The sequence below is a fragment of the Melospiza melodia genome, chromosome 24 (assembly GCF_035770615.1).
Source record: "Melospiza melodia melodia isolate bMelMel2 chromosome 24, bMelMel2.pri, whole genome shotgun sequence".
Classification (NCBI taxonomy): Eukaryota; Metazoa; Chordata; class Aves; order Passeriformes; family Passerellidae; genus Melospiza; species Melospiza melodia.
In genome coordinates this window covers 6,670,516-6,681,716 of record NC_086217.1, presented here as the reverse complement: position 1 = coordinate 6,681,716, position 11,201 = coordinate 6,670,516, and the positions used below count along the sequence as shown (strand labels likewise).

At 48.5% G+C, this 11,201-nt stretch overlaps 1 protein-coding gene across 2 annotated transcripts in view; it reads right to left on the bottom strand.

Annotated features, from left to right (window-relative positions):
• Nucleotides 1-1,807: 1,807 nt before the first annotated feature.
• MAP2K4 (mitogen-activated protein kinase kinase 4) overlaps nucleotides 1,808-11,201 on the bottom strand; it is a 62,105-nt gene continuing 52,711 nt past the window's right edge. For both annotated transcript variants that reach the window (XM_063176127.1, XM_063176128.1), the window contains 6 exons: nucleotides 10,936-10,987; nucleotides 10,432-10,559; nucleotides 5,569-5,646; nucleotides 4,019-4,167; nucleotides 3,493-3,538; nucleotides 1,808-2,757 (listed from right to left, as the gene is read on the bottom strand). In XM_063176127.1, coding sequence (XP_063032197.1) covers nucleotides 2,644-2,757; nucleotides 3,493-3,538; nucleotides 4,019-4,167; nucleotides 5,569-5,646; nucleotides 10,432-10,559; nucleotides 10,936-10,987 — 567 coding nt within the window. In that variant the 3' untranslated portion in view covers nucleotides 1,808-2,643. The remainder of the gene's footprint in view (nucleotides 2,758-3,492; nucleotides 3,539-4,018; nucleotides 4,168-5,568; nucleotides 5,647-10,431; nucleotides 10,560-10,935; nucleotides 10,988-11,201) is intronic.

Sequence of the window (11,201 nt, the reverse complement as noted above, 5' to 3'; positions counted from 1 at the left end):
CGGATAAAATATTCGGAAGCTCTTTGAAGCAGTTATGTTCCTGAGCTTCGTTTTACAGACAATAAGGCAACATCCCTGCACATCAGCTTTTTGATATTTTTATACATTTTTTTTCTATGGTACAAGAAAAAAAATTAATAACCAGAATTCACAATGTACAGTTCTTACACTATTTTCACAGCTTCTGAACACTATACACCTTTTTTTCTTTTTTTTTTTTTCTTTAATAGATACATTGCAATAAATGGTGCACCCTTAGTAATTTATAAGAATCTGTGTTGAATAGGCTAAACCTGTCCTGTACAGCAGCACCTCCCTCCTGTCACTGGCAGCTTAAAGCATTGCCAGCAAGCTGGTTCTGGGCTGGAGATGGGACAGCACCAGAGCACAGACCCAGCCATCCCCACAGGGCAGAGCAAGGCAGTCCTGTGTGTTTTAGGAGGTTCCATCACAGTGCTGCCCCTCTGAGAGGATTTGGGCTCCCTGCTGCCAGGAGGAGTCAGACTGACAGCAAAGGGAGGGTGAAGCCCCAGCTGTGGCTGCCCTGGCTGGGTCTGGGTCTCTCCATCCCCACAGCCAGCAGCCCTGGGGACCTGCAGTGCCACTCCAGGGGCTGAGGCTGGAGAGAGGAACCCCAGCTCCACGGGGATCTGCCTGAGAAAGGCTCTGGGGTGGGCACACAATGGCTGCTTTAGGCAGGCATGGTCTGACTGACCTCCGTGCAGAGGCACCAGAGCTGTCCAGGAGGAGCAGGGACTGCAGAAAGCTCTGCCTTGCCCGAGGAGCAGCCCAAGAGGAACAATCCAGGAAGGGCAGCACCAAGGGAGCCAGCAGGAGCCCCAGGACCTGTCACCTCCGTGGCAGACAGACAGACAGACAGACACCAGCTGTGTCCAGGGCCTCAGCTCTCCTTCCCAGCTGGGCTGTGCTGCTTGCTCTTCACTCAGCCTCGGGCTGCTTTGTGCATGGTGGCTTTGGTGGATGTGGGGAGCCCTTCCTGGGGATCCTGCCAGCACCACGGTGTTTTCATTCCCTCTGTGTCCAGCTTGCTGCTGAGCTCTGATGGGAGGCTGCTCTAACACTGATGAAGTCCTACCAAGCACCTCAATCAGCTCAGAATGGAAAGCAGAGACCCTGCAGCCTCCATTTTATCCCTGGTGTGCTACTAAACACCTGAAAACTGCAGTATTTGGGGGGGAAAAAAAGGTTTTGGGGAAAATTAATCTTTGAAAAATATGTCAATTAAGCAAACAGAAAAGCCTGATGTGCTGTTTCACCTAGGAGTAGACCAGAAGATGACAGCTTGCCTGGCAATGGACTAACAGATCACAGCTTGCCTGGCCTTGCTGGGCCAGCTGAGAGGAGTTGGAAGATCCTTCACCTCCACCTCATCTCCCTCTGTACCCCACAACCTCAGAGACTTGCTCAGGGTGCAGCAGCAGGAGCTGTGGAGGTGCCAAGGAGGTTCAGTCCCCAGGTGATGGTGCTGAAGTGTCTCCAGCAGCTCAGCAGGGTGTGCTGGGCACAGGGTCACCCCCAGTCCTGCCTGCACCAGCAAGGAGAAGAGCTCGGGTCTGTGGTGGGACTCAGGAGCTCAGGACACGGGCTGGGAGGGCTGGGCCGTGCCACAGGTGCAAGCAGCAGGGCTGGGGACAGCAGGGACACGAGAAACACTGGCCAGGACTCTCAGCCATCAGCTGGTGGCCCACTCAAGCAGCTGCAGCCTCTGTGGATGGCTCTGGGTGAAGGCAAAGCAAAGCCAGTGGGTGGTGAGCACTGTGCACTATAAACCAGGTCAACAAGCAGGTTAAATTCAATCAAGTAGTTTAATAATTCTTCAGGTCAAAGGTCTTATCTTACCAGGTAACAATTTACAGGACACCTAGTTAAGAGTGAAGAGTGGCTGGCTTGGTAAAAGGAGGAAGAATACATTATGTCCCATCTCAATAGTTTAATGTTAGCCTCTTTCAACGCAACATATTTTTGGTAAAGACATATTCACTATATTTAACATGATCTCTCTTTAACAGGAAGTTCAGCTGAGCACACTGTCCCCAGAAAGTACACTGCGACTGTAAAGCAACAGAATTTCATAGCAGTAAATCTATTGCACTTTGTGAAGAATAAAATTCTCCTTTGCCTTTCCAGCTCCAGAAGGCAAAGCATCTCGTTGGTTAAGCAAGTTCTTCTCCCTCCAGGCAAAGTCTCTTAATGTTCAGACAGACAACGCCTAACTTTTGTTTGTTTGCTTTTTATTATTACTTGAAACAACAATTGGAAGAGTTTGAGAGAAAAATCTTTCCAGTAGCTGCTGAGGAATCTCCAAGTTTTGAGTCTAGAAATGAATTTTAGGTGCTATCCAATCACAGTCAACAAATATATGTACTTATTTCCACATTTCATGAATATGTCCACAAAAGAGCAAGATGAGGTCTCTCTGTGACCAACACTAACACTGTGTGATCAGGTATTACAGGGATGCACTTTATATGTGACAACAGTATACAGACAGGATGGAAATAACACCAATATTATTGCACATGGTGTCTGGGCGAGCATTAAAAACACTGCAATATGTGATGAAAATTCTTTACAGCTTGTTTTCTCTCAGCCCTTTTTCTAGAGTTTGATGTAGCAGCAGTATCAATCCACGTACATTGGAGAGCTGGGAGTTGCTGGCATTTGATCCAGGATTTTACAAACATAGCATGCAACATCCACTGTGCGTTCCTCATACATCAGGATGAAGGGATGTTTCTGGAAGCAGATAAAAAAAAAAACAACAAAGTTATGGTCACCCTCCTGGCATGTGCCTCTCAGATAAAAACTGAGCAGGGGAATTTGTCTGGTGCAAGAACATGGTTTGTGGTGGCTCTAGGGCACCAGGACACAGCCTGGTAGATCCATGTCTTTAACATGGGAGGTTTCTGAGACAGGACAGGACTGCAGAGCTCAGGAGCTGCCAGGCAGGAGGCAGTGAGGGTGCAGAATCAGCAGCTCCTCTGCAGCACCGACATTTCCTGAAATCCCTTCAGGAGGGGTTTCATCAGCAGCATTGTCACAGTGGGGACAGTGACAGGAGTGACAGGGAGTGGCTTGCAGGGGTCAAAGCCAAGCTCTGCTCTCCTGAGCCCCCACCCTCTGCTCTGCCCAGCAGGCAGCACTGGCCAGAGCCAGGTCAGAGAGCTGGCACAGAACATCAGGGAGGTTCTGGGCCAGGACATCAGGCAAATCCCTTTCACATCAGGTGATGTGAGACCCAGGGCTGACTGTGGAACCACAGCCTCCAAGAGGTGCCCTCCAGGTGCCCAGAGCTCCTTGAAATTGCCACATGTGACTGACCCAAGCCAAAAGCATTGCTGCTCTCTTCTTTAGCACCTCCCCACAGACAGGCCCTGCTGCTGCCCAGCTCCAGATCTCACTTCTGCCTGAGCCCAGCCCCCTGTGAGCTGTGTATTGGAGACATTGAAAGATGCAGCACTGAGAACTCACCAGAAGCTCTTTGTACTTTGGCCTTTTGGACTCGTCCTTTGTAAGGCTAAAGAAAGCATAGAGATAATTAGGAGAATGTGGGATCAGGGAAAGTTACAGACTTCAAGTACAAACTTTTACAGGACATGATGCTGTCAGAGTGGGACACACCACCTTTGGTTTTCTGGAAAGCCCATCCTTGCACTGTGAGTGACCACAGGAGTAATTTCCCTTCCTTCCTTGCAGCCATCCCAGCTGTGCAGGCAGGGGCTGGGGCTCAGTCTGACACAAGCCTCCTGCCATGGAAACTTCCCTCCTTACCATGTCTCCTGTCTCTAGCACAGCCTCTCAGAGTTTTTCTCCTAATTCCTTTCCTGAAGAGCAGTTTCCAGGCTCTGCCCTTCAGTCCCAAACCCCTGAAATGTGAGAGGTCCTCCCCTCATGCTGGTGCAGGAATATGAAAGGGAAGTGCTGGACACACGACCCTTGCCAAACACCAGCCAGCAAAAGGAGCCCACCCCCAGTGCCTGCAGCAGCACACACTCACCACAAGTTGACGAAGTTGATGAAGCTTGGGGAAAACTCCCTTTCCTCTGAGTTACTCAGCTGTGGTGGGTCTCCTTTCACTACTTGTGTCAACTGGTCAAACACACTGTTCCACTTGGGGTAGGGGAATCGCCCCGTGGCCAGCTCGTACTGCAGGAGACAGGAGCAGAACCAGGCAGGTTTATACCAGGGAAGCTCAGTCAGGGAAAAAAATGCCTGCAGCAAACTTGAACCACCCCAGAAGGAAGACTGAGATGAGATTTTTCATCCTATGCCCTGTATGGTTCTAAGTAGAGGGAAGGTTTTACTCAGCAGTAAGATCTGCTGCTGTGTGAGGGGCATGGTCAGATCTACCCTGACCAGGCCTCTGTGCCATGTCTGCTCCTCCCCTGACTATAAATCAAACCAGTGTGGCAGAGTAAAATCCTCCAGTCCCTCCCCAAGCATCCTAACAAGCACTAGAGAAAATGGATAATGAGAATGAGACAATCACATGATATCTCAGGTTGGAGAAGACCCATAAGGATCCCTGAATCCAACTCCAGGATAATGAAAATGAGGTTTTTTAAACATCAGTAGCGAGAACAGAAGCTACTGGTACATACTTAATTGCTTCTGCTTTCTCTTCTGCTCCACAACCTGAAGAAAGTAAGGGCTTCTCAATGTGTAGAGCGAGCAGTGCTGTGGCTGAGCCAGTGAGGAACCACAACCCCAGAATCCAGGATTAACCAAAGTCTCTGTGCAGCCAAAGCACAGCAGCTGCCAGAGGCTTATTCACACAGCCTGGGTGCTCTGCTCTGCATCACCACACTCAGCACCCTCACCTCAGATTCTGAACACAAAATTCATTTACAATCCAACACTTCTGTCACTGTCGTATTTTCTGAAAAATCCCTTCGCCAGGATTTCTTCTCCTGGGAAGCTGAGAAGCCTCAGAGAAAAATGTAAATAATAATTATCTGATTCACTTCTCCTGTGTTTGCTGCTTTGGAATGTGGTTTGGACATTGTTTACCAACTGGTCATTGTTTGATTGGTTTCATGTGAATTGTTTCAACTTAATGGCTAATCATGGCCAGCTGTGTCGAGGCTCTGAGAAGTCACGAGTTTTCATTCTCATTCTTGTTAAGCCTTCTGTCTGTATCTTTATTCTCTAGTATAGTATAACATAATATATATAATATAGTATACTATATATAATATAGTATAATATATATAATACGGTATAATAGTATATATATATAATATGGCATGGAATAATATGGTATAATATATAATATGGTATATCATATCATATCATATATCATTAGCTTTCTAAGAACATGGAGTCAGATTCACTCATTTCCTCCTCATCCTGGGGACCCAGCAAACTCAACACACCTCCTCCCTGCTCACATCCACGGGGGCTCAGGAGAACCATGGACGTGGGAAGCCCCCAGGCTGTTCCAGAGGCAGGGAGTGCCCACTGTGAGCAGAGCCCAGGAAGGAGCTGGGCTGTGCTGCCCCTGGCACAGAGCAGTGCTGCCCCTGGCACAGGGCAGTGCCCACTCACCAGTGTGATGCCCAAGCTCCAGACGTCGGAGCGCACGTCGTAGCCTTGCCGCGAGGCGCTGGGATCTATCCGCTCCGGCTGAAACGGCAACAGGAGTGTCAGGCTCTGGGCCATGCAGGGAGCCTCTGCAAAGCTAGAGAGAGCCCTGAGCCTGGCACAGCCCCAAGCAAAACCTCTGGCCAGGGCAGCCATCCAACCCCAGCAGAGAAACATCTCAAGGAATCACTAAAAGCACTGGTTTTATGGAGGTGTCGTGTAAAAGGTGATCAGAAATGGCAACTTACCACAGTGCAATGTTTGGGTTTTTTTTCCTTTTGCACAAACACTTTGAATGATTATGACTGTCTTATTCATTTAGTTTTGTTCAGCTTTGGGATGTCTTTAGCACCAAGTCTCACTTTCTGTTTTGACAGCCAAGGGATGATAAGAACTGGAATCAACATCTCACCCCCACCCTGGGGACTGAGGCTCAGCAGCATCTACCAGAACTCTTCTCCCCAGCCAGCTACTAAGAAGCTATTATAAACTATTGTAACTATTTTATTAATATTTCTATAAATATAATTTTTATAATTTATAATATAAATTATACATTTGTTATAAACACATTATGATAGTGTGCTTAGTATATATATATATTTTATATATATATATATACTAAGCACACTATTATAATGTGCTTCAAGAAAAGGTCCTCTGAACAAGGTTTCAGTCATCCCTTGAAGGCAACTATGATGTTACAAGGCTTTAAGACATGCAAAATGCCTTTCATAGAAAGCAATATTGGGCCAGACATGGGTGATTCACACCTAAGAGCAGAGCTGAGCCAGCAAAAACATCTTTATGCCTTGCATGTCATCTTTATGAGAAACCTCAGTCTGCCTTCTTTAGTTAAAAATATAATAATTAACATGTCAAAAGAAAGAGACTCTCATTCAGTTTTGACTACAACAATAATAAAGATACCTGCATAGCAACAAATCCTAAATTATGGGGTACAGGAAATATTCTGAAAGCCCTGGTTGCTTTGTAAGCTACGTTTTAATACAATTTCATGGCAGACACAGCTGAGAAGTGCAGCAGCAGGTGGCCCAGCCCTGAACTCCACTGGGGACACACCATTGGTGTCTGGAGCTGCCACCAGGGATGGACCAGCTCAGAACACATCAAATGCTGGGGATGCTGGCCTGGCCAGGGCTGTGACCCACGGGGATGTGCCCCAGCAGAGAAAGCTGCCAGGCTGCAGGTGAAGGAGGGGACTGCATGGGACTACAGTGCCCAGAGGGACTGGTGGGATGGGTGGCACTGGTGAGACACAGCTGGTTGTCTCAGGCACCCATGAGGGGCATCCTGCTCCTGTCAGCAAACAGAGCAACAGGGGTTTGGCCCCAGACCATGGTGGCACAGTTAAAGGGAAAGCAGGATGGACCCAAAATAAATCCCATCTAAATACAGAGCAGGAAGAATGCTGAGAATTTTCCATGTAGATCACATGGGAGCAATTAACACCAAGGAAGGAAGAGTCACCATGTCACACTCTGGGGACCTTCAGGGCTGCAGACAAAGGCTGGCTCAGGCCAGGTGTCCTGATGCCAAGAGCAAGCAGGAAAGGAAATGGCTGAGGTGGAGACCCAGCTCTAGATGTGCTGATGGGGTGAGGAGACAGGGGATGGATGCATCAGAGAAGGGTACAGGCTGCCATGGGGCTCCTCCAGTTCAGTGTCCACCTGAGCACCAGCATCTTGACTGAAAAATGAGCACAGATCCTCCCTCTTCCAAACCCCAGCTACACAAACAGCCATACCTGGCCTGATCTCTGCCTGAACCACCTGAACATAAGACATTCAGCTGGCCCTGACAGCAATGCCAGCACCAACTGTCCACCTTCACCAGGGAGAAGTGAGAAGCCACAGTTTGCAGCCAAAGGCTCCAAACTGACCTGAGAACAGGACCCAAGTGACCAAGGATGGAGGCGACACCATCACACTCCACTGCTGTGGAGCTCTGGAAGGAGCAGGGCAGGATGTCCATCCTCACAATGGCTGGGCCTGCCCCTCCACCCCTGCCCAAACCAAGCCCTTCCAGTCTCACCCTTCCTCTCTGACACGGGCACTGGGTTCACTGGGGCACTCAGAAGGCAAAAAGCAGAAATGTCACACAGAGCTTACTCCCATCAGCATCCCCACAGCCAGAGCAAGGCAGGGAGCAGCACTCAGGGAGGATGCAGGGCTGGCCAGGAGCATCCACTGCTGGGTAAGGGCTGTGCAACCACACCTGGAACAAACCCCAGAGCTGGCAGCAGCACAGGGTAGGGCTGAGGAGCCCAGGCTGCTCGAGGGGCCAGAGACTGCCTGGGAACTCAGTCCTGCCTTTCTTTCCCCCAGAGAACACGAGGTACCCACACTCAGAGGCCTTTTCCCACTGTAACAATTGCAGGGGAACTGAAAGCCAAAAGCAAAACAAGCTCCCAGCACCGCAGCTCCAAGGCTGAGGCGCCGCTCGCTCTGACAGCTCCAACCATCTTGGTTCAAGCCCACAGCACTTGCTTGGCAGCTGGACATGGCTCCTGCTGCCTCCTCAGAGCACTCACAGCCAGACTGGCTGACATCCAGGGCCATTGTTACCAACAGCTCCCTGGGGACCAGGCTCCTTCAGGGGTGAGTGCCACGGGGTTGGTGAGCCTTGCAAAATGAGACACCATCATCCAGCAGCCTCCTGGCTGAACAGAGCTACAACTCTTGGCCCATTTTACACTAAAAAAATACTATTTTCCTTTTGAAAGGAGTGTGGCAGCCTGACTCCTTCCCAGGTATATCCAATTTGATCACAGCATCCCTTCAGACATCAGCCTCTGCTGGCTTGGCAGATGTGCCTGCCCACTGGGGACACCTCCCCATTTCCCAGGCTCTCTGAACGTGGAAATGCTCATGTACTTGGAAAGGAGTCACTGAGGTTGCAGAGCAGCAGGGAAGAGGCCAATCGTCTCCCACATCACTTGCCAGCTGCTGGCTGCCCCACAAAACCTGTGCCCTGCCAAGGCTCTGAAAAACACAAACTGAACTGCAACACTTCTGCTCACTTAAAAGTCCACCCAAGTTTGGAGCTGCCAATGGAGCTGCACAAATCTGAGTGCACACAGACAGACAGACAGACAGGAGAAAGGAAAACCAAAGGGCTATGGAAGCACTCACTCACCACATCCCAGGGGAAAGGGTGCACTGCAGCTCTTTACAGACATCTCAGTCATCTCATTAACTGTCATTGCAGTCATCTCAGGAACTGTCATGGCATAACTACACCAACAGCCTGAGCAGAACTGGCCACCCACCCATGGCTCAAAGAAAGGTCAGAGTCAGGGCAGACAGGTTTCACCTTGGACACCACAGTCAGAAAAAGCCATCTGAGAGCCATGGCCTGAGCCAGGTGGAAACCATGTCTTGGAAGAGAGATATTTTCCTTTTTTCTACTTGGTGGTAGATAAAAAGAGTTCAGAAAACAGTATTTTTCAGCATACAGAGCCATGAATATGTAACAAAAATTAAAGCCAGGCACTAAAATTAAAGTTATATGAGCAGCAACAGGCACAGCTCCCTGCACAATGTACCCTTGGCTCAAGTGAGAACAGAGATGCATTTTCAAAGTACCCTGAAGCACTGAAGTGTTTAAAACCCTCAGACAGCTTCCAAAATCACCACTACAGCTTTTCACTCTGGGAGGGGGAGGGCAGCAAACAAGCAGGACAGACTCCCAGGAGCCACAGCTCAGCCCCAGCAATTTCCACACAGCTGCTCTGCTACTGCTGCTCTCCAGAATCACATTCTCCTGGAATGAAGTTCTGGCACACTTTGGAATTAAACTGGTTTACAAAAATCACTGTAATTCTGCTCTGCAATAACTCCTGTGAAATAATCTTACCAGAGCAAATGGATTTCTTGCAGACCAAGACAAACCCACACTCTGACAGCCCTGCTCCCGTGGGCAATGGTGTTTTGGAGCTGCTGGAAGGCACAGAGCTCCTCTCCACTCCAGCAGCACAGCAATGGCAGCAACAGAGGAACCCAGCAAAAACCCAGGAATTGGGACACTTTGCCACAGCCTGGATGACACTGTCACAGCAAAGCTCAATCCAGAGCTCAATTTAATCCATGAAAGGGGTGATCATCCCACAGGGAGGGTGTGTTGGGGAAGATGAAACAGAAAAGCCTTATAAATATGATTGCCTGGTAAAAGATTTTGAGAATATGGAAACTATAAGCGAGATTGAAATGAAAGCAAGCTTTGAGATACCTCAGTTACTAACAGCTGGAAAACAATGGTGTGGCCAGCTGAAGGTGATCCCCTTTTAATGGAACAACACCCTCTGCTTGCAGACAGGCCCAGAGCAGACCCTACAGCTTGGCAGAAGGAGTCCAAAGAGGAGTTTTTAGGGTTTAAAACTACTGCAAAGAGTGGTTTTTAGGATTTCCAAAGAGGAGTTTTTAGTCTTAGCAGAAAGGGTCCAAAGAGGAGTTTTTACGGTTTTTTAGGGTAAGTATGGTAATGTAATGATTCTTATAGGCTGTATGTAAAAGCTATAGGATTTGTATCTTGTATTAGATTGGTTAGTGAGAATTAGAATATTCAATACACAAGAAGATTTGTGGTATTGTAACTGGAACTTCGACCTCTCATCCTCTTTACCACTCTCTTGCCTTCTCTCTCTTTACCACTCCCTTTACTTATCTGAGCTGTGGCTGGCAGCTCCCAGCAGGGCCCTGCACTTGGCCCTTTGCAATAAACCACAAGTTCCAAGCCCTGGCTGCAGAGATCTCTCATCTCTGTCACTCCTGCAGGGTGGGATCCCCCAGAGCCCGTCCCACTCACCGCCATGTACGGCCGGCACCCCGCATCCCGCGTTTTGGCAATGGAGTCCACGAGCTGTCCGCTAATGCCAAAGTCACAGAGTTTAATATTCCCATTTCTGTCCAGAAGAATATTGGAAGGTTTGATGTCTGCAGGGGGAAGAAATTTAAAGCAGTAAGTCATGGTTGGAGGTGTTGATTTCAAGCAGAGCAGCTGCAGGGGATGGAGGGCAGCAGTGCTGTGCCATCGCTGTCACCCTTGGGGTTGGATCCTGCATGGGAGCACAAGGGGATGGAGCCAGCCCCAGAGGTGCCACAGGCCCAAAGGCAGCAGCAGATCACACTTACATGGAAAAAGCACATGAAGGGGCAATAGGACAGGCACTGGGACACTTGTTCAAAACCTGCACTCAGACTCATGTGCTGTGCTTACACTTGGAGTCAACCAAAGGCCACTAACAATTCTTGCAATCATTTTAACAGACAAGAAAAGACATTAAGTTAAAAAAAGACATGAAGAACTCACCTCTGTGAATGATTTTCAAGTTTTCTTTTAAGTGGTTTAGTGCTTTCACAGTCTAGGAAAGAAAAACAGATGAAAAATAAGCAGATGCCTTAAGAGTCCTGTGGTTATTACATTTTTGGAACTCCAAGAACAGGTGTAAAAAGCATTTAATACATTAAGATATCAATGTTGTAATATGCCATGTAATAAAACATTTTTCTCTGAACCTCTTCTGCAAACAGAAGGTGATATAAGGGAGTATGGGCTTAAGTGAACACACATCCCCT